General features: G+C 28.1%; 1 protein-coding gene across 1 annotated transcript in view; it reads left to right on the top strand.

The window, feature by feature from the left end:
• LOC142324054 (uncharacterized) overlaps positions 1-24236 on the top strand; it is a 143265-nt gene extending 119029 nt beyond the window's left edge. Inside the window, exon 6 of the mRNA XM_075364661.1 lies at positions 15194-24236. Within this exon, the coding sequence (XP_075220776.1) occupies positions 15194-19749 (4556 nt within the window). The 3' untranslated portion in view covers positions 19750-24236. The remainder of the gene's footprint in view (positions 1-15193) is intronic.
• Positions 24237-25171: the final 935 nt, after the last annotated feature.

Raw genomic sequence — 25171 nt, 5'->3', positions numbered from 1 at the left:
TATTAATAAAATATCTCTTCCGGAGTGTAATGCTCTTTAAACCACCCGCACTCCTCTTCCCCACCGTTCCCCCTCCTCCATGCGGGAGACCTCCTGGAATGACCACACTTCTCCAATCCGGAGTACAAGGAACCCCCTACCACCAGCCTTGGACTTCTTTGTTTCCTGTGTAACCGTTGTAGAAAGGCGCAATCTCCGTTTCCCAGATGTCTTCGGAATCCCTTGCCCCACTTACATGTCATCGTCAGACCGTACTGAAAGAGGGGGGATGTCCGCCTCAAGGCCGCTACCACCTGTGAAACCCGCAGCAATTAAAACCGGCGAAGCGACAGCCTTCCCCGACGTGCCTTTCTACTCGGTTTCTCTGCGTCTTTCCATCAGTCGCTCCTCACGCCGAAATTCTGTAAAGTATCCATTTTTGCCGCACTATCGGTCCCGCTGCTGTCCGAAGGGACCTCCTAACCAAAACCCGAGAACCACCAAAATCCCCTCCAACCGGTGGGGACACGCCCCCGGACCGATCTGGCTCGGTCATTGTTGAAATAAATAATTTTATATTATTAATTTAATTTATAATTATTTATTTATATTATGTATATATATATATATATATATATACACACACTTTTTTTATGTTTAAGTAAAGTAGTAGTTATACATTACTGTCGATCTCACAAATATATCTAGCAAGTACAGGCTTAATTAATGACTGAAATGTATCAAACTTGGTGGGGTCAATTCTAAAAACAAAAACTATAATATTTCATTGTTATGTAAATACTTCCTGATGTTATTTTTACTATATGTAGTATATAATACAAAATGAAGTTAAATTTTTACCATAAGCAGATTTGTACAAAAAGTACTTCACTTATTCAATCTTTTTAATAATTTATTTGTCACTCAATGTTTTAACCATAGAGCAAGTAAAAAAATAAAATATGATTACACATTTTTATTAACCCTCTGTCACGTGTATAGGAATGTGCAGCAAATCAAATTTCTATATTTTTTGAGAACACTGATCTACCAACTAGTAAAAATTTTTCTATATTTATTTGTATGACATTTACAAATGAATTCAATTTTAATCTTGTTACATTCTGATTTGCTTTACTGTATAACTTAATTAAGAGACACCTGCCTCTAGCTCACTGAGTATTACAATAGACATGAAGCTGTAGGAAGTAATTTATAGGCTGTTGCTATACACTCACAAAGGGAAAAAATGCAACCGAGGGTAAAAAGTTAAATATTTATTTGGTTTGTTTACAGAATATAAGTTCACTCAGAATGTAAAGTGTAAAAACTATTCAGATAATAAAAATGATGAAGTCAATGAATTTTATTTGCATGCTTTATTATTTTAAATGTAGTGTAATTTCCTAACATAAAGATACTGTAGACACACCTTCACATTTAGTGATCCAGCAAGTGGAATCAGTTTTTATTCACCTTCTAATATTAATGACTGTCTAATATTAATTTTTAAAAAAAATTTTAAGGTGATCTCTCTACACATTATGATATTTAGAAATATCTCTAGAGCAAAAGAAAATAAAAACCCCAAGTTTCTATATTTAATTGATACATCAGTTAAATCAAATCATTATTATTTATATTAATTAAGTATTCAGTAACTTTATAATTATGGTTTTCATTATTTCTATGGTGTAGATGGTGGTTCCAGGCCAATGATACTAGAATTTGTTTTGTCTTTCTTCTTTTCACTATGTGCATAGCTGTAATATACAGTATTTATAAAAAGAAATACCAACTACTTGAACTATCACTTATTTTAACCCATTATTTAAAAATAATGTTATAAATAACAAGTAATATAATTCAATTTTTATTATTTTGGAGTATAGCTATGGGAATTATTTTAATTTAATTTATTGTAAATTCTTTTAACCATTATATGGTGGTCCTACATTGAATTAAATAATATCTGTATAAAGAAGAAACAATACAATACATAAACTAAATTTTTTTTATCAACAGTTCTAAAATTAGCTGTATATATGTATTTTATTTAATGTACTCTTATTAATTTATTTAGATTAAATTTTTTATAGTTATTTTTTTCTTTTTCCTCTGTACGTTAAATAACTGTATATAATATAATATATTTTCAGCCTCTGCAAAATATAGAATTAAAAAAGGATTGCAATACTTTTTCATTTTCTTGACTAAACAAATATTTGTTCTGAATTTTCAAAATGTTTTTAAATTTTATTAACAAACAGTTTTTACAAAATAAAATGTAAACAGCTAAAATTAATGTGTAAATGTAAACAAATCAATAATTTATAAAAAAAATCTCACTATAGTTGGGCTTAGGCCTGAAAACATTTTGATGAACATAAAAAAATAAGTACAGGTAAGCGTCTTCTAATTCTGTACTTTGCGGAGGCTGATAAAATATTATATTATATTACATACACACACACACACACACACACACACACACACACACACACACACACACACACACACACACACACACACACACACCCATATATATATATAACTTTTTTGTCTAATTGTTAAAAAAAGAAGAAATTAATTCCTTAATTTCTGCAATACCTTAACTCATTTACTGCTACCTTAGCCTTTTTTTTCCAATACAAATATCTTACTAACATTTGTACTGGAACAGTAGCATGTGTGCCATTCATATTGAGAGTTTTGGGTTCAAATCCCAATCAGGTTTGCCATTTTTCATACATTATAAAATTCATCACTCATCACTATCAGTAAATGTAGAACTATAATTAATATATAAAGTAGATATTACCAAAATTAATCAATTACAGTATAATCACTCTTATTTAACCTTTTACATAAACATTCATAATGTTTTAAAATATATATTTGCTCTTGTAAACTTTTCTTCTTCTGATTTTAATACATATTGTTCAATTTATATTACTCTTTGTTCAGTAAAAACCTGAGATACCTGCTTTTATTCTTTTATGAAGAGCCAGATCCCTGTATTTCTTCAAATAAATAAAATATTTATTACAAAATATTTTTCCCCTTTATGTAGAGAAAAAATTAAACTACCATTTATTGAGTTAAGAAAGTTTAATTCATTTCACTTAGTTAAACTAAAACTAAATTTAACCAAATAAATTACTTCATTACCAAAACCAACAAGAAATAAACAAAATTAACGATAGTATTACTTTTTTATTCAAAAGAATATTAAATTAATATGATTTATAATACAAAAAAAAAAGTTTATATATAGAGAGAAATATAGAGTAACTGAATGAATATATAAATAATAAAATACATGTAGAATTAGGTTACTTGACGGTAACAACCTGTTTTGAGGTTAATAATCTTACAAACAAATTTCACGGGGTCATATCAGGGAAGATATTTTGGCTTTTGTTTTTTATTTTTAATCAGAGTAATAAATTTTGTTTTACTCAGACCATTATTTAAAAGCAATTCTGTAATAAGAAGTTATTTCTTGCATACTTTTAAAATGTTAGTAAAAATTGGCCATTATGCATAAAATAAACTAACTATAATTAAAAAATAATAATATTAATGTAGTTCATTAACAGTCAGTGTAACCAATATATTTTTTAGACTTCTTCAGAAATACTTACAATAATAAGAATTGCTGTAAAACATAATTAGGAATATATGAATAAAAACAATAGTCATATTGTTTTTACACAGGAGACATCCACTTTTAGAAACACTATATTTTATACAGTGAATTACAAATAAATATTAGTTATTAGTTATTTAACCCGTCAAGAAAATATTTCCACATTTATACCATCAAACAGTCAAACCTTTTAACAAATTTTTTGATTTTGTTTTCTGTTGTTATGAAATAAATCCAGCAATCTGTTGATTAATTTTGGGGCAACATTAAAACCTTTTAAAAACTTCAATTCTTGGTTGCAGTAACAAAAAGTTAGTGGCTGATCTTAAATTTTTCCTATTCATATTATTATGTACTAATCATATTATTATTATTATTTCTATTTTCTCTTCTCAAAAAAAAGAAAATCAAAAACCCTTATATAAATTCGATCAGTCTAGAGGTAAAATACTATATCTAATAAATAAAAGATAAGTACACTCCATAAATTTCTTCCCTGTGATCAAATATATCAGTTATTTCTGCTACAATATCAATATTTTAATATCGAGAAAATATATAGCACCAATAATTAATACTACATTGATGCTTGAAATTAACTAAACTGAAATAAATTGGCTTTAAAATAAAAAATGGACACTAAAAAGCCAATAATAGAATTATTTTTTTAAGATATCCATCTAGGAAAGTTGCTAGTCTATGATTAAATCTAAATAATAGTAAACTTAAAGATTTAACTTATTTAATATAGATTCTGCTTATCCTATGTTTTTAGTTAATATTTATATTGCAATATGTAACATCATTAGAACTAGTAACTGGTGTTATAATTGTAAGCATGTGCAAAATAAAATTTATACTGTTTTAACTATATACATTCAAACATATGAGATAAATTTGTAATGCAACTAAAATTCAGTATGAAGAATTTTATTACTTGTCAACACTGAAAAGAATGAAAAATAAAATTAGTAATTATATTGTACTGTTTTGGAGGAATTTAACAGTAAAAGAATATTTTACTGAAACCAACTGCCCAAGCATTATTTAAAAAAAAAAATTACTTTTCTGTATATTTGATATTATTATATACATCAAAAGATCTGAAAGATTATCATAATAATGGTTGTAAATATTTTAATGAAATAAAACATGTTTGTTATCAAAACCTCAAAAAAAAATTTTTTTTAATTGATGATATACAATACATGCCATGCATGTAGTGAGTGATGTTCTGCACGATATATGTATAGCATTAAAGCAACAAATAAAGTTACATCCTCCGCACAGTCAGGTGTATTGAAGTTTAACTTTTGAACATAATTACACGAATACAAGAACACTTTTATCAGAGAATTTTTACATTTGCAAATTTCTTTTATAAACTAAAATAAAAAAAAGGAGTATCAAAATTTGATTAGCAATGACAGTAATAACAGTATTATTACAAAGTACAAAAGCAAAACGTCCAAAGGTAAATTTAAGTAAAAATACAAAAATGTGATCCATAATCACAATCATATACCATGAAGAAACAGATATTTTGTATCGTTTTTCTTTTCATTCTCTTTAATTTGCATCTAAACTTTTAGTTACTGACAGATTCTACTTCCTTCTAGATCAACTTTCATTTTTACTTTTTTTCATGCTCACTTTTCTTAACCTTCTACTGATTCGTCTACCTTCTAGCAATTGGTTCTTCTTCTCTCATGATATGTCCCAGCCAGTCAGCTTTCTGACTCTCAATTTTTGTGACTAAGTTTCTTTCTGCTTCACTCTCATGAGGGGCATACGAATACAGAGATTAGGACAAAATACTGATATGCTATTTACCGAGCCATCATTAGCAAAAGAACTGTGATTAGCAACTATGCTATTAGTGCTGTTCGTATGTGTACACTGAAACAGATGAATTAATTCTTAAGATTCAAAAAACATTTTGGAAAACATGAATGCAAAAGTTATGTTTAGTTATCACCATCATGGGCTGGAAGAAGATTCCTTGTGCAGTATCCATCTCCACTCTCTTATATTCCTAGGTAAAATTTTAAGATCCTAGAATCTTCCATTTCATTTCAGATTGTGTTTTATTCATATTAATCTCCAGCCTCTTTTTTTCCAATTTCTACTGTTCCCCTTAACACTGTTTTAAACAATATTTCTCCTCACATGAGATGTCCAAGACTGGATTAACTCCCCTTTTCTGAATTATTCTGATTACATTTCTCTACTCATTAATGCCCCCTCAATACTTCTTCATTTTCCACTCTGTCAATTAATTTTCTCCAATCTTCTCTGTGCCATCATTTTAAATGCCTCCAACCTCTGTTTGTTTTTCCTTAGTGTCAATATTACACATCAATAAAGCAGTACATCTGAACAGTGCACTTCAAAAGATATTTCTCTAAGTCTTTATCCTTCTTTTTGATAGGTGGAACCTTTGTAGTTTTAAATTTAAAATTATATTATAGTTGTTTCTTTCTAGTGAATGCTTACTTAGTCACTGAATTTCTGGTTTTTGTTTCCATTTTACATTTTTACTTCCTTCTATGAAGTAAGAGAAGTATTGTAATTGGAAAAAATGTCAGTTTTTGGATTTCAACAGAAATCTCCATTTTGACCATCCCTGGGTCCATTTTGACTCGTTACGGTATGATTTCTGTACATACACATGTACGTATGTATCCCGCATAACTCAAAAATGATTAGTCATAGAATGTTGAAAGTTTTGATTTAGGACTGCTGTAACATCTAGTTGTGCACCTCCCCTTTTGATTGTAATTGGCTGGACCAAAAGTGCCCAAAAAAGCCCAAAATCCAAACTTTTTGGATTTTGGGCTTTTTCTTAACTGCAGTAATAAGCCCTCATTGAAAACCTCTCATTGAGGTTTTCATAAGTGGTACTTATTTTCATTGGTTCCAGAATTATAACCAAATAAAAGTTTAATCAATGAAATATCTGCATCTTACAAGGGGAAGGCACGTGGCTTCAAATCTGACTTCATATACATATATTTTTTTAACCTTTTTTTAAAAATTTAAATACAGTATATTGATTTATTAATAATTATTAACCTTTGATTGCAAAAAAAAATTACAACAAATAATAATTCAATAATAACAATAAAAATAATATGAAAAATTCAGAAGTTATCAGTGAAATAAAATGTTATGTACTTTTCATTTTAATTCAAACATTTTTTACAGAGGTTAATAATTATTAATTTTTTTTTGTCTTCAGTCATTTGACTGGTTTGATGCAGCTCTCCAAGATTCCCTATCTAGTGCTAGTCGTTTCATTTCAGTATACCCTCTACATCCTACATCCCTAACAATTTGTTTTACATATTCCAAACGTGGCCTGCCTACACAATTTTTCCCTTCTACCTGTCCTTCCAAAATTAAAGCGACTATTCCAGGATGCCTTAGTATATGGCCTATAAGTCTGTCTCTTCTTTTAACTATATTTTTCCAAATGCTTCTTTCTTCATCTATTTGCCGCAATACCTCCTCATTTGTCACTTTATCCACCCATCTGATTTTTAACATTCTCCTATAGCACCACATTTCAAAAGCTTCTAACCTTTTCTTCTCAGATACTCCGATTGTCCAAGTTTCACTTCCATATAAAGCGACACTCCAAACATACACTTTCAAAAATCTTTTCCTGACAATTAAATTAATTTTTGATGTAAACAACTTATATTTCTTACTGAAGGCTCGTTTAGCTTGTGCTATGCGGCATTTTATATCGCTCCTGCTTCGTCCATCTTTAGTAATTCTACTTCCCAAATAACAAAATTCTTCTACCTCCATAATCTTTTTTCCTCCTATTTTCACATTCAGCGGTCCATCTTTGTTATTTCTACTACATTTCATTACTTTTGTTTTGTTCTTGTTTATTTTCATGCGATAGTTCTTGCGTAGGACTTCATCTATGCCGTTCATTGTTTCTTCTAAGTATAATTATTAATAAATCAATATATTTAAATTTAAAAAAATGTTAAAAAAATATATGTATATGAAGTCGGATTCAAACTGATGTGTCCATGGTTATGGATTCGACATGTTCTCACTTACACCACATAACTACTTCAGCAAAGTGAAAGAAAATTAACACATAAACTAACATAAAATGCTGATACGGACATCACAAAAAAAGTGATGTAATGTGTGTCCACCACAATGCAATTGTGTAATTGTCCACTTCATTAAAGAATAGAAGGGTCGTATCTCACTTTCAAATGAAATAAGTTTAAATGAACTGCAGAAAAAAAAGTGTATACGTAATTTAATAGGCGTAAAAGGAAGTCATGTGGTGTCCGCATTAGACTTTTAATCTTCTGTTTACATGCTAAGTAGATTATTGTTTAAATTATTTCATTCTTCTTTCTTTGGTAGAGAGAAAAGAATAACTGTTTTTACTTTTGTTTTTTATTACGCATTTTATACTGTATTATGTCATAATGTCATCTAATTTTTAAACATCTATTAACCATCCAGGTACTTTCAAAAAGATTATATATCATCACTGAACCTTACACAATTTATTTTCATTCTTCATATGATGATTCCTACATTCTCTTTTAAAATATCTCTGATCAAATCTTCTCAACACACACATTACAGAATGTCAGGAATATGTAATCCTCTTGTCTTACTCCTCTTCATAGGACAAACATATGTGCATCTTTTATTTTCACATATTTTAATTCAAGTACAGTTCTTATATTAATCTATACAGCACAAATAAAAATCAAAAATAATATAACTAAATAAAAAAATGAATAAAATTTCATTGAAAATATTACAAGATGTAATAAATATAATAATAATTTTATTGATAGGTTGTACAAAATTGTAAAAAAAAATTGTTAAAAATAAATGTAATTAAAAACAAACTTCTAACTAGTAATGAAGCATATTAAATAGAAACAGATGACATTTATAATAAAATGTACAAAACAGGAGCATAAATTTTGTTATTCCGGAGGTTTAAATTGTTTTCTTGTAAATGCATCAATTATCTGTAAGCAATGCAAGCTTCTGAGAATAGAAAATAAATGATCATACCCATAAATTTTGGTTGAAAACCATCTCTGATACGATCTAGGATTTCTTGGAATGTAACAGCGTTGTTTAGATATAGACATATTAAATCCTAAATTTAATTATTATATGCTACTACAAATGATTTGATTAGTTTAACAACATTACTGAATAATATGATTTAATTCAATCATAACCATACCTGTAAATTAGTTACGCTTAGAAAACATCATACTTTATCTGTACCATCTGAGCAGCATCCAAGGTAAACTTAATTTGCATTAACTTAACGAAGTGAAAGTTTATTAATTAGAATAAATGTATGTTTAATGTAGTAACCATTTAAAGATTTACAGTTTGATACATACATTGATTCATAATTAAGCTCTCAAATAATTTTAAGCATTTTTTAAGAACATGTGACAAGTTTTAGAGTTTTGATGATGTTTTTGAATTTATATTTATTTATAAACTTCTGTTGAATCAAAGGGTGTTTATAAAATATTGTTCCACAACAGGAAGAGGTAAATTAATACGTTACTTTATAATATATTTATTATAGTTATGTAAAGCTCCTAAGGTAAAAGAAGCACTAATCAGAGTCAAAATGAGAGTAATGACTTTTACTACATTGCAAATCCCTGTGGTGAACAGCTGAAGGTTTAACATTTAAAGTTGAATAGTATCATCATTTCAGTCGGCATACTAATATGCAACTGTATATATGGCTCAGTGAAAAAGCATCATGAAAGCAATTTATTCCTCATTTCCTTGAGAATGCCTACGTTATTTTCAGGGGTGACTCATATCAGGTTACCTATAGCCATAAAGTGCATGGCACTTTTAAATACATAAATATCTACATATTAATTTTAAATACCCATTGTATCTACATGTCCCTGATCAAGGCCAGATACCTAAAACCAGAAATATGTAAGGTAATTATATATATATATGCTTGTGATAAAGTTTAATTTATATATAACAACACACAGTAAGATATTGAAATATTAAAATAATTTGGGGAGAACTTTCATGAATTTTTTTTACAAATACATACAGATTACAGATCCTTCTGTTTGGAGGATCTGTAGATTGGAAGAAAAATATGTGATTCTGATAGTAATTTTCTCCTAAATTTACATATGATATCGGTTTTTCCTCATCATACAAGGTTTCTGAGAGACAGGCATTTATAATTTCAAACATTTTAATACTTTCTGCATTCTTAACTATACAATATTTAAACACTTTACTCACCTAGAATGTAAGAAATGACGATTTTCTGCTATACTTTGCCTGTGGAGCATCCCTCTTGGTAGTCCAACAATAATTGGCCAGCATATTAGGATTCCATTTGCCTTGCTACCTCTTTTCCATAGCTGAAATCTCCTGATGAAAGTGTTCCCCATGCTCATCATTCACTGCTCCAAGATTTTCCAGGAAGAAATCTAGGTGCAAGTGCAGGAAGTGTACTTTTAAGGATATATTATAAATCAAATTTTTATAAGCTGTTATAAGATCGTTGACATATCACGGTAAGTTTCTGCCTTTTGATTTCCCAGAAAACTTTAAATAACACTTTTGAATGTTTGCCAAGCAGCTTTCTCCAGTGGATTCAATAGTTCCTCAAACTTTTCATCATACATTAGTGATCATATTTGTGGACCCACAAATATTACTTTTTTAATTTTTGCATCTCTAATTTTAGAAAACTTGTTTTTTAAGTACATGAAACCAGTAGTATTGTCTATGGCCTTGATTAAATTCTTCATTAATTCTCCTAATCTAATGGAGGTAGATACACATTTTTAGGATTACACAGTGGGTCATGTTTCACATTTTTCTGTTCAGGAATGAGTGATTTGTGTTTAGGCCATTCTTTTCTAATGAAATGGTTTTTTCTGTCCCTACTATCCCATTCACACAAAAAACAACATTACTTCGTATATGCAAGCTGCAGACCAAGAATAAGTGCAATTACCTTTAAATCACCACAAGTATTCCATTCATGCACTGCATATTGAAGCTTTTGCAGTTTAAATTTAAAGTTTTCATATGTTTCTTTCATAGTAGCAGATTGAGCCACAGGTACTGATGGTAATTTATTGCCATTATGCAGAAACACAGCTTTTAAACTAACTTTAGAGGAATCAATGAACAAACGCCATTCTGTTGCATTATGTTCATTACAGTGTCTCCATAAGAGAAGAAATGTCATTACAAAATACTAATCCATTTTCTTCAGAAAAATAGTCTTTAAATTCAGAATGATGATTACGATAAGTACATATTTTTGTATTCTTTTGAAGAAGAGTCCATCCTTTTAGCCGAGAAGCAAGCATTTCAGACTGTATTTTGGATAACATTAAATCTCATATGAGATAGTTAAGATTTTCTTGAGTCAGTAAATGAGGTTCAGATGAACTGTTTTGTTCAAAAGTTGTATCACCAGAACCTGTTTCTTTTTCTTCTTTACTTCCATCAGACTCTGAGCTCTCTTCATCTAATGTTACATGTTCTGGAGCTTTTGGTATGGGCCATTCTTCACAGTGTGGAACTGGTCTCATTGCAGATTGCAAGTTAGTGTACACCCTATATGTTTTGATTTTGACGTAATCCTTTTAATATTTGTTAAGCAGAAATAACAGTCAGAAGAGATCTTTGGGTTCCCTCTAAACCATAGGGATAGCAAATGGCATGTGGCAGCATATGCCTTTTTTCCATGCAGTGAGAAGCCTAGAACATAATAAACAACAGATATGTGGGGCCCAGGCCCTTATTTGGTCCCTGACTTTACACCCAAAATAAAGTTCATAATACTTTTTTTTACTAAAGGAGTAAGGTTTCGCCTTTGGGACTTGAGCATCACTTCACCACATACTACAAAAATTGTTAGGATGATTTAAACAAACTCTAGACATTCTGTAACTAACAACTAATTAAAAGAAATAAAGTTGTAAATATGTAATACACAATAATTCAGACACACAAAGCACTCACAATGACGGGTTTACCGGTTCACTACTATCTCACAACTGGCATCGTTCTGATGAATGTGTGCTACACTAGATCATGTTTGTATATGTCTATACATGTCTGAATCTGCACAACAGTAGCAACACTACCCTTTGAGTTAGCTTATTTGGTTCCATCATATTTACAATGCTCTAGGAGCTTTTACTTGTCAATGGACAAATGGATGAAAAAACATTTTAAAATATTTAAAAAAATGAAAATAACAAAAAAACTGTAGGTGATGAGAAATTCTGAATAAATATTTGAAAACAGCATAAAATCTCCATTAAGTACACCTATTGGTACTTGTAAGACAAAAATCATGTTGACCAGTGTTATCTTAACCATCAGTAAATAAACCTTTTAGAGTATACAATTGCAAGCTAACTTTGCTTACATGTATTCTACGAGTTTTATTTAATAACACCTAATAAAGCCCTACTTTCAAACAATTAATGTCAGATATTTCAAAAAGCCATGTTTTAATTTTTGAACAGAAAATCTTTACTGTTACATTACTTAATGCCATATGGTAAACGATTAAATTATTCTGAATCTAAGCATTAAAAACTGTCTGACACTATTTTATTAACCTTAATTTTTCTAAAAGTTGTGAAATTTATGATTCAGCCTATTTAAAATTCAGTCATCAGTCAGTCTACTTTCATTTCTTACATAAAATTTCCTTGTTATTTAACAGACACATAAAAGCTCCATATGAAAGATCTTTAGTTTGAAAAATGGTGGGAAGTATCCCTTTTGAAAATTAAAATGTTGGAGTATCAGTTTGTATCATGTTGAAATGGAGAAGTGGGATCTTTTATAGAAGAAAGATGGATTTCACTTACGGATATGTCAAAAGTAAAAAGCATAAAGACAAAGAATAATGAAATACATAAAACAAATAAATGAGGATGTAGGATATATTAATAATGTTGGAGTTTAACGAATTACACAAAAAAAAAAAATGCAGAATAATTTCAAAAAGTTAACTGACTGATGATTCAAAAACTAAAAAATTAAACTTGAAGTTAGTCACTTTTCCCATGCTACTCTTTCATTCAAAATTATTCTTAAATACTTAGTTATCCATTCACTTTATAGACTGACCATATAATATATTTTACGACATATAAATATGATAAATTTTATGATATACTTTTGAAATGAAAAATAAAAAGACAAATCTACAAATCAACACTGGGATATTTATCTCTACTTTGCAGATATTAACCTGCAATTTATTTAGAGGACATAAAGTTATACATGCAGGATATATGCAGATTATAAGTTACATATTCCAATATTACTTGCAGATTTCTTTGAATAAAAGAGAGAAAAATTGGCAACAAAAGTACATAAATGACTGTATAAACCTTGTTTAACAAATCATTAATAAAAATTTAAAACATTGTTGCAAGTATAAAGAACCTCTGTGTCACACCTACCCTAACAGGTAGGGACATACTTATTTGATTTTAGATTTTCACATGTTATTCTATGTAATGAGAAGCTTTTAAAACAAATTAATGCATGCTTCCATTTTTTTAAGATGTTACAGTCAACGAAGTCAAAACTTTCTTGAAATCAAGAAAAGCTTTGTCATTTGGTTGCTTCTGCTAAAACTGTAATAGATTTTTTCAGTAATGTTAATTAAAGCATCCTCACAATATTTTCCTTTTCTAAAGACAAAGAAATACTAAAAAAATATTATTCTATTAAAACAGCTTGTACAGTATATGTCATATGCTGGATGTCATAATCTAATAGCTTTAGGTAACCTAACATGAAATACGAGTTATTCATAAAAATAGCATAGGCATTCCCAAGAATAACCAGTATACCATGAAAAACTTACTAGGGAAAGTGAGAATTGCAGTAGTTTTCCATTACTTTCTTTATTGAACTGAACATTTAGTTGTGCATTAACAAGCAAAGAAATCTGAAATGAGAGCATTATTAAATCCTACAAACAACATCTAAAAAGAATATAAAAACTGCAAAATTGATATCATTACTCTCAGAGAAGCAATTATATTATTGCCAGTTGTATCTCAGGTGCTTTACCTAAGTAACAACCACAAAAATGACCAAAACAAATAATATAAAGCAGCAAATTTATGTACGTCCTTTCCACAGAAGAATCAATGCATTATATGCAATCTAAATGCAATAGGGGGAATGACCCTTTTTGAATCAATATTAAAAACTGTTGTTTTTAATTAAATTTAAAATGCAGTAACATAAATTTCTTTATGTTTACACAGTACAGAACGAATCATATTACTTGGTATTCTTTCTTTCTTTTTCTGTTTAGCCTGCAGAATCATCGTAAGGTATTACTTGAGAGAATGAATGAGGATGATATGTATAAATGTAAATGAAGTGTAGTCTTGTACAGTCTCAGGTCAACCATTCCTGAAATCTATAATTAACTGAAACTCAACTACCAAAGAACATCGGTATCCACAATCTAGTATTCAAATCTGTATAAAAGTAACTGCCTTTACTAGGATTTGAACTTGGTATTCAGGAATTAATTAACAAATTTATAAAAAAGTCTAATGAAAAAAATTTTCTAATGAAAATATTTTATTTTCATTGGAAAATAAAGAATAATATTATATTAAGATTTACAAAAAAAGATAAATTGACCTTAGTGTTTTTATTTACAGTTGATTGTAATTTTTGTAAACATTGTTTAAAAAAATTCATCACATCTCTCAGCATTTGATAAAAAATGAATTAATACTGATATTCCCATATCTATGTGAACTTTTATAATTTCGCTGTCTAATCTTGAACTTACCTGTCAAAATAATGGTAGTTTTCAGATCTAATCTAGTACAAGTCTTTCTTTTTTACCTCTGCCTGCAAATACGAAGTCATAAAATGTAGTTTTCCTTTAGTTTAAATTTCCCTTAAATGTGAAAAAAGGTTCATTATCAAGATAATGAATCTTTCTTCCAAGAAAGAAGTCATGAATCATTGTTAGTCGACTGTCAATTGGAGCTTAGTCAATTTGTATTTTATAATAATTTATTTCTGGAATTTGTTTTATAAATATTTTTTAGCTGCTGTAAATTAATGCAAATGTGTGGGTTTTACCAAATTTGTATTATAATATCAATTACCCACAAACTTTAATTTAAAAATATCTTCCAAAAAACTAAATTAAATTTGTAATACAGATATTGAATAAATACCAGTAGCATTGCACATATATGTATAACTAGTTTATTAATTAATTACATTATATATATATCATATTCTTGTATAGTGTAGTACATGTAGTCTGCTATTCCTTTTTTATTTATTGAATGTACGTCAGAGGATAGATAACTTTTAAATACATTTTTATAAACATTTACAACAAGGTTTTTTGGCTTCTAATGTTTTTGACATGTTTACTAATAATTCTGGGATATTGTAATTAATTCACTTTGTTTATAAAAAGAAATTCCAATAAAATATATGTTTTTTTTTTTTTTATAGATACGAAAAATGGTAATCAGAAAGAGAGGATGGGGAATTCAGTGAAAATATCTAGAAGTTCTAATACAGGTTTCAAGAGAGAGATGCAACCATGGCTGCTGACCCGACCAGCACAAAAAGAACATGAGACTATAACAACAAACTCAAGCCCTAATTACCAAAATGAGCAAACATATACATCACAACTCATACACGACTTGCTAACGACACATGAAGAACGAAATAAAAAAATTCCAAACGACGATTTAACGACAAATAAACAACAAAATACTGTGATATTTACTAAAACATCAGAACGACTTACAACATTACAAGATAAAAAATACAATACTAATCCGACAACGCTACAACCGGCTGAAATAATTACAAGAATACATTCTGAAAAATCTGAAGGTACAAATTCTATTAGGTTAGATCCATTAAGAAGTACAACTAGTTATACAGAACATACATCGACAATATTACCCGAATTGACAACAAATAGTGATGAAGAACAAACTGATGATATTAATGAATCGACACTGATTGAATTTACTGCAGGTGATATGTTAAATGATGTGTCAACCTTATACAATATTGTTGCTCAAGACAGTCCAAATCTATTAAGTACCATAAGATTACCAGATTTATCAAAAAAGGATGAAATAAATGAAGAAAACCCTCAAAAGGTTACATTTTCTGTTAATACACGAAGCAATAATGATAACATTGAAAAACACTTAGTTTTTTCTGATGACATCAGTACAACAGATTTCCCAACTACAGTAATAACCACACATGAAAATACGATAACAACAACTGAACAGAGTGTAACAAGAGAACACAATTCTGATAATGAAATATTGTCAAGAACTTCAGTAGAGTATGATGAACAAAAGAAAAATTTAGATATGTCTCAAACAACGTTAAAAGCAGAATCTGATGCTGAAAATGATGAAAATTATACAACAAATTCAGATAATGAGGTATTTAAAAGAATGACAATGCCTTATTCATCTATATTTACTGAGGATGTGGAAAGTGAAATTAATGAAAACGAGAACATGAGCTCAACTAAAAGTAATACTAATCCTGAAACAGTTTCAACAGAGTCAATAATAAACAACGATATGACAACTAGACAACCTAACAATAATCTTGAACAAGCCGAAATAAAAGATTTATTAAAAGAAGACTTTACAAAATCAGGAGGAAAAAAAAATACATTGTCAAGCACGACAGAAACAATTAACAATGATGAAGATTATGAAATACATACAACAATAGTCACAGAAAGAAATAATGGAAAATTAGAAACAAAGAAGAGTTCAACAGAAAATTATTTCACTGATGAAGATTATGTAAATATTAAATATAGTGATGATAAATCTGAAAAAATAAACAAAGATGTAACAGAAACAAAGTTTGGAACGATTGCATCAATTTTAATACCATCAAAAGATATAGAATCATTAAAACCTGATTCATCAATAAATGAAGATGGAAGAATAACTTATTACCAAGAAAAACAACAAAATAAAGTAAAAAGTAATGATAAAAAAAAAATGAGACCAGAAAATACAAGTGAAGAAAAGATTAAAAATGATGAAAATTCAAGTAGTGAAGAAGATTCAAATTCTGAAAGTAAAGAAAAAGGATTGTCAGATGATACATCAGAAAAATCAAAAAATTCTGGTTTAGGAGGTACAACCCAAAAGTGTGATACAAAAAATAAACCTGAAAATGTTAAAAAACAAAATACTAAAGGAGAAAAAGTAAATAAGGATAAAACAATCACAAAACACAAAATTGATGATGATGATGATGATGATGATGACGATGACGATGACGATGACGATGATGATAATGAAAGTAAAGAGGAGACTGAGAACTCTGAGTCTGATGAAAATAGCAAAGAAAGTAAGAGACACAATAACAGTCAGTCAAGCACCTCTGAAGAAACTGATGAAGAAGAAACTGATATAAAGAATAAAAAATCTGATGGAAACTCAAAGAAAGATAAGAAAAATTCAAAAAATAATCCAAAAACTGTAAATGAATCAAAAGAAAATGATGAATCAGATAATGATGAAAATAATGAATCAAAAGAAAATGATGAAAACAGCACAAATGAAAGTTCTAGCAGTTCTGAATCCAATGATTTTAAGACTAAAAAGAAATCTGACTCCAGTGATAGCTCTAGTAGTTCTGAGTCAAGTGATTCCCAATCAAAGCAAAAATCTGACTCCAGTAGTAGCAGTTCGAGCAGTTCTGAGTCAAGTAATTCCAAAACAAAGGAGAAATCTGATTCTAGTAGCAGTAGTTCAAGCAGTTCTGAGTCGAGTGACTCTAAGACAAAGGAAAAATCTGATTCTAGTAGCAGCAGTTCAAGCAGTTCTGATTCCAGTGATTCTAAAACAAAGGAAGAATCCGACTCCAGTGATAGCTCAAGCAGTTCTGAGTCAAGTGACTCTAAAACAAGGGAGAAGTCTGATTCCAGTAGCAGCAGTTCAAGTAGTTCTGATTCCAGTAATTCCAAAACAAAGGAAGAATCTGACTCCAGTGATAGCTCTAGTAGTTCTGAGTCAAGTGATTCCAATACAAAGCAAAAATCTGATTCCAGCAGTAGCAGTTCAAGCAGTTCTGAATCAAGTGATTCCAAAACAAAAGATAAATCTGATTCCAGTAGCAGTAGTTCAAGCAGTTCTGAGTCCAGTGACTCTAAGACAAAGGAGAAATCTAAATCCAGTGATAGCTCTAATAGTTCTGATTCAAGCAATTCCAAAACAGAAGAAAAATCTGATTCTAGTGAAAGCTCAAGTAGTTCTGATTCAAGTAATTTAAAATCAAAAGAAGATTCAGATTCTAGCAGCAGCTCTAGCAGTTCAGAAGATTCAACTGAATCAGAGAATGATAATGCAGAGGTAGTAAATCATACAGATAAAAAAAATGAAATCAATGGAAAGAAAAAGAATATTATTGTGGATAAAAAAACAGACTTGAATAATGTTAGAGAAAAATATGAAAACTCCCTAACTGAAAATAATAATAATAATCTTAATAGTGATTCATATAAATCAGACCCAGAGAAAAATTCTGAAATCAAACAAACCATTACTATTCATGCAACAAGTACTAGTGAAAATGAAGGAACAACTGAAATGCCTCCAGTGTTGAATATTAACGATGATATACCGTTCATCAAAATAAGAAATCAAAATTCTGGATCATCAAATAATGAAGCGGGTACAATACAGTTAGATTTATTTAATATAAAAGGTGATGATGAAAATGATGAAGGTAATGAAAAATCATTAGACAAAGAAGGTACAATAAAATTAAACACTAAACCTGCAATAAAAGTAACCGTACAAAATAAAAATAAACTAAATTTTACAAACACACACATACTTTTAACACCAGCTGATCTAAAAATGCTAGCAGAATATTTAATAAATGAAAAAATAAAACCGATATCACATCCGAGGAACAACGATACACATTTACCACCAGAATGGTTAAAACATAATTTGACAACACCCGGTGTTAAAATTAATTCATTATTATCAACTGGAAATATAAATATAGGTGTTGTTAACTTTAATCACAAGAAAAAGCCGACTTTACCTGACAAAAATAATCATAATGTTGAGAGCACTGAATCATATTCAACAGACTATACTTCAACAGAGTCTTTAGATGAAGTAGAAAAAAGCAGAACAACCATGAAAAATACTGAAATGACCATACCAGATGTAGAAACTTTTGAACCTATTAAAGTAAACAAAGAAGAGAACAAAGTTAAAATTGAAAAATTAAATGAAGATGAATCTAAAATCAGCATCAACATAATAAAGCCTTCGAAAATGGTCGATGATTGTGGAGATTTACCAACAGAAATGTTGAATACATTTACGACTGAAAGCAATGATGATACACATTTTACACAAAAAGATAATCCGACCGGCATAACATTTGATACGACAACCGATGATATGTTACAAGAAACAGATGATCCGTGCATCGAAGAAGGTGAAGAAGATGAAACAATATTTTCGACAATTAAGGAAGAGCAACAAAATAATGAATTAATGGCAAATAAACTAATAACAACATTATCGCCTGATAACTGGATAACAATAATAACAGAATTAACAACACCAAATTCATTAGAGGAAGAATTTACTGAACACTATGAAACAGAAATAACTGTAAGACCTAAAAGAAATAATGATAAAGATAATGATGTCAACTGTAACGATTCAGAAACAAATCTAAATACTGAAGAAGTTGATAAACAACATAATACAACAAAAACAACTACTACAGAACATAATGTAAAAGCAAAAGATCTCCATGTAAAAACATCTTCACCATTAATGAGAAAATCCGATGAACGATCTGATAATACAAATACAAAAAGAGAATTTGATAGAGATGCAGATGAGTATTCATCAAGAAAAGTAAAAATTCCTGAAATGGAATCTATTGTCAAAGAATCATTTTCTACGACATTAGATGATAAAGATCTCCTAATATTACAAGAATTTCTTAAAAAACATATGGTTATACCATAAATTCTTATTAAATAAGTAAAAAAATAAAATAAAAAAAAATTGATAATTACAATAGTCAATGAGACTGCAATTCAGCAGAAAATAATATAATAAAATTATAAATTATTTTTAATATAGTTTATAAATAGCTAATATTTACACACTCATCTCTTTATTCATAAGCTAAAAATAAGTTTTCTTCACGAAATACTACTGCTTTTTTTAGATTTTATATCAAAGATAAAGGTGATCTTTAACTGAATGATTTTTAAATTAAGATATAAATTGAAAAGGGTAAAATAAAGCCTTGACCCAGAAGAATGAAAAAATCACAATGGATTGAAAATTTTAAAAATTAACTATAGATGAAAGATGTATTACTTAAAAAAGATAAGCTAAAAATGGCATTATACTTAGATTCAACATTTTTTCAATCAATTATTTTAATGTTGTTGATGTTTCTTTTTAATTTCAGAAACAAGAAAGCAATTTTGTAATTTCAATATTACAAAAATATTTAATGATATTCTAATTTTAAAATATTGTAATTAGTATTTAACAAAAAAAAAAAAAAAAACACAAATTAACTAAATATCCATTATAAGAAATCTACAAACAATAAACTCATATTTTTAATGGAGATTAACAAATAAGTTATCATCTGTAACGGATTTATTTCTAATAAATCTTACATTTAAGCATAACTCGTTTAAAAATTACCACACATTCTGTATATAAATATTTTAAACTTTAAATTCATTTATGTGACATTTACCTAACATCTACCACAACATAAAGTATTCAAATTATTGTCTCTACTTATTTTAAAAAGTTCACAAAAAGAAGAAAAAATATGTAATTAATAATAATTATAAATAGGTGGTCATGAAGTCTGCACAAGATTTTATACTTTTTTTTTTAACTTCTGGACCCACCATTAGGTATTGCTTCAGATGATGAGATGAATGACAAGCAGCATGTGAAAATGTCATCCCTGACTGGGATTTGAACCCAAAGGTCCCGGATTTGAGGGCCTGGAGGTTAAAAAAATAATTTTATACTTGTATAATTAAAAACTTATGTACAGTAGAGAAATGTGTTAAACTCGAAATGAAAAGATAAGTGTTTAATTAAATGAATTATGCATTAATAAACTTATAAAATAGCTACCATGAATGCATGATTGCATTTCATTCTCAAACTATATTTACAATAATGAATTGACATGTAAGTTTTGTTGAAGTCATGTAAATCTTGATATAGCATTTATCAAGAAAATGTGATCACAATGCATAAATGGTTTATTATAGCTGAATGTGTTGATAACTGTGTTTTTAATGAACAAATAATATATCTCTAAGGTGATCAACACCTTCAGCAACTTCATTCAGCAGTCAAGTCAGTCATTCAGTTTGCTAATATATTTACTTGATTGTCTCGATTAGATCGATTGTTATTTATTCATGGAAAAATACATATCTTCTGACATTAAAATCATACTCAACTGATGAATTATGTAAATAATGTTTATGAATCATTTTAAAAGAAATGCCATCAATAACTAAGCCTAAGAATATAAAATGTGTCAATCTTACATATAGTGGTAAATAAATAAGATTTGAGCTCTGCTGTTCATTTTGACGTGGACAAAGTTGTCACAAAGATAAATACAGACAGATTTATTAATAATGTTGCATATAAATTATATATATTACACATTTCAATTTAATGAATAATATAATTCAACTAATTATAAGAAATGAAAGGTTTATGGTGCGCAATGATAAATATTAGCACTTATAGGTAAAGTAGGAGATATTTTAATCATGATTTAATAAAATAATAAAAATCCTACATAATATCAATTTAACATCTCATTTTAAGGAGGTATAAACCCAACTGAATAAAGAAAGTCCATTATATTATAATAATTAAACACCTTTATAAATAAAAATCTTGTTAACAAATTGATGTTATTAATTAGCTGTTATATATATTTAGAAAATGTACAAATGTTGTATAATAATGACCAAGAATTTTAATTAAATATATTAAATAAATAAATTTCCTAGTTTTCCTACTGTTTACAACAGAAATAAAAAAGAAATGAAGTTATACAAAAACAATATTACTTGTACAGAGCAGACGGTGGGTCTGAAACAATTGAGTAACAAAAAAAAAATAAAAACTTAACAAAGCTTTTTCCACATGGTAGATGGCCTCTCACAAACCAAAATCTATAAGCAAACTCAGTGTGGTTTTCATTTCTCATCATTTTTATACGTCGTTAAAGTTACTGAAAGACCCTGCAGATATTAAGTTTATTTTATTTTTCTATAAACCTTTTTTCCATGCAACCATTATCTGATAAAAAGTTTATTATGTTGACTGACACAAAACAGTCATAGCTCAAGTGGAAATTTTCAGGGTGTGCTGATTTTTTTTGCCTTTCATTAATATATTTCCATACCTAACCTGAAAATACATTTTTAATGATCCATTTTTAAAGTGATTTTTATAGTTCTTTAAATCTGGGACAATATAGTTACTGAAATGACACCTGTACAATGTTCTATAAAACAACTAATACTTAAAGAATTTACATCAATTTTAAATAAATAAAAAAATTTCCCTACAGCAGGTCTAACATCATTTAAATTTACCTAAAAAAGTTCTTCTTTATTTATTACTCAAATTAGGATGGATCAACTCTTTTCTTTTAACAATTTTTTTCTAAAGAAGGACTTAAAGATTTTTTTCCATTTTAACTTAACATCTTTTACAATGGCTATTTTATAAGAACAATTACTTCTAAATCAGTTTTGTTTTATAGAATGGATATTGATCAAGACTTAATACCTCTGTAAAAGTAGTAAGTATTTATTAGCTATATTTGTGTCTATAATGGTTAGAGATGAAGATTATTTTTAAAAATCACTTAAAACAAATGACAAATCAAATTAAATTTATTTTAAATTGTTTTTTATTAACACATCATTAAAAATTTACTATCAGTTTTACTTATATCCTCATACCTAAATTTTAGGTACATTTCTGGAAAGATTTAAAACCTTTAATAGTGTCTTAAAACCCTGTATTAATGTGTTATAAAGGATGTGCAAGTTTTCAGACAGTTTACAAAATACAAGATTTGTTGTATATATATATATATATACATATTTTTTTAAAATAAAAGATAAATCTGTGGAAAAATTTTTTCCACAGTATAAGGGATACCACAGTATAGTATGCAGTATATTATATGCATATGTTAATATATTTTCCAAGTTTCTGGTTCAATTAATTTTTTTTAACTTCCGGGACCATTGTAAGGTATTGCTTCAAAGGATGAGGTGAGTGATTTGTAGCATGTGAAAATGCCATTCCTGATGGAGATTCAAACCTGGGACCTCCAGATAAAAGGCCGAGACACTACCACTCATGCCATGGAGGCCAGCGGCTCAATTAATTTACTGTAACGTAACTACTACAGCAATCATCAACAACTCTGTCTACCACGTAAAAGTAGCCTAAAGGCTACATTGTAATTAGAGTTTTTTGTTGTTTTTTCTCTGATAATAAATACTTTTTATAATTATTTATAAGTAAATAAACCATTAAATGATCTTAAAAAAATAGAATAAATAGAAAAGATAAACATTAAAACAATCCTCAATTAGCAATATTATTTATAATCAGAATATTTTATTAAAATAACTTCAACCATTAGATAATATTATATTTGATGCACTGTAATTAAATTACATGATGTATTTACTATAATTATATATTTAATTGTTATCAAATTATATAAATTGCTGTTTATATAATCTCTTTAATCGTATTCTATTCCTATTTTTAGTTAGTTTCAGTTATTAAATAAATAAGCTCATTAATTTCACAAATATTCTATACTATTATTTATTATTAATAATTATGTAATATTGTATGTACTGTGATATTACAAATATATGGACTGTGCTTTAAACTAAGGTATATTAAAAAATATGTTACATAAATGTGTATTTATTGATGATATTTTTTTGGGAGACAATTAATTGTTTGTTATTAATTTTATTTAGTTTAGTTTTTGTTTTTTTATCTTACAAATTAGTTTCATGAAAATTCTTTCCCAAAAGAATATCTACTGCTTATGTAGAAGAAACGGGGTTTGTGCAGGTTTAATTTATTTATTTATTTATTTATTTATTCAAACTATGTTTTTTCTTTCTTTTTTTCTAATTAATAATTTGAATATATAATGTAGTTCTATTTATCATTATAATTCTTATCTTTATAAATATTTATGATTATAATTAATTATAAAAACCTAAGATTAAATTAAAATATTAGTAAATAATTATAATAAATTAATAGAATAATTAGATGATAATATTTAAAACAGAATGTGTACAGATATATTAAATAAAATTTTAATAAATAATTATGACAATATATTATAATTACAGTGAATAAATTAATAAATAACTATGTTAGTATTGTTATAACTGTGTTTTAGTCTTCTATAATTTACCTTTATACCTTTTTTCATTTAAAAAATTCATTTTTATTAATCATACATAAAACGATGTAAAAAAAATCTTATAAAAAGGAGGTTAAAGAAGTGGTTACAAAGTATTACAGTTATACCATAAGAATAAGAATTCAGTCCCAAGCCTTTGAAAGATTTGTTGTCTTCCATCAAGTTAGTTATCTACTCTTTTTATAGTTACTGTTTTTATCTTAGATCACATCATCACAGGGTAAATACAGTTGGAAATATGACAGCTACCTCACTAGCTCAGTCTACAATACTCAGTAAGCTGTAACTACTTGCTCAAAGTTATTCAGTGGGAACTGTAAAAATGAGCATGTCGTTCCTATGAAGAAATGGTACAACTGATATATGAAGCTCAATTATTTATTGACAGATCTCCATGGAAGAACAGTAGTATCTCTGGATTTCTAAAAAAAGAAGGAGAATAGCAATCAAATGTCAGCCTGTAATGTTAACACTCTGACAATATTTTTATACTCTGACAAAAGTTAATAATAATGAAACAGGATACTTCCAAACATTGTTCAAAGTTGAACAGTGCAACTGCCAGTTCAAGTTACTATTTGATTATTACTTTTTTTAATGCTTTTATTTATAGTTGCATCAATGATTATAGTCATTAGCAACTTAAATATAACTACATGATCATAAATAATAAACAATAAACACCAAACAAAGAAACAATAAACAGCTTTTTGCTGTTAAAACTAACATAAACTAAAACAAGAATAATAAATGGGTAATAAATATTGAAACATCACCACTTGTCTATTTACTCTGCACTTATACTATTCCGTAAGGGATCTCACGCAAGCAAAACTGTTAAATTAAGTTCTTTATCTCACTACCAGAGAGAAACTGCAACAGTCTTTTTATATATTCCTT

The sequence above is a fragment of the Lycorma delicatula genome, chromosome 4, assembly GCF_047948215.1.
Source record: "Lycorma delicatula isolate Av1 chromosome 4, ASM4794821v1, whole genome shotgun sequence".
NCBI classification, from domain to species: Eukaryota; Metazoa; Arthropoda; class Insecta; order Hemiptera; family Fulgoridae; genus Lycorma; species Lycorma delicatula.
This window is presented reverse-complemented; position numbering and strand designations above follow the sequence as displayed.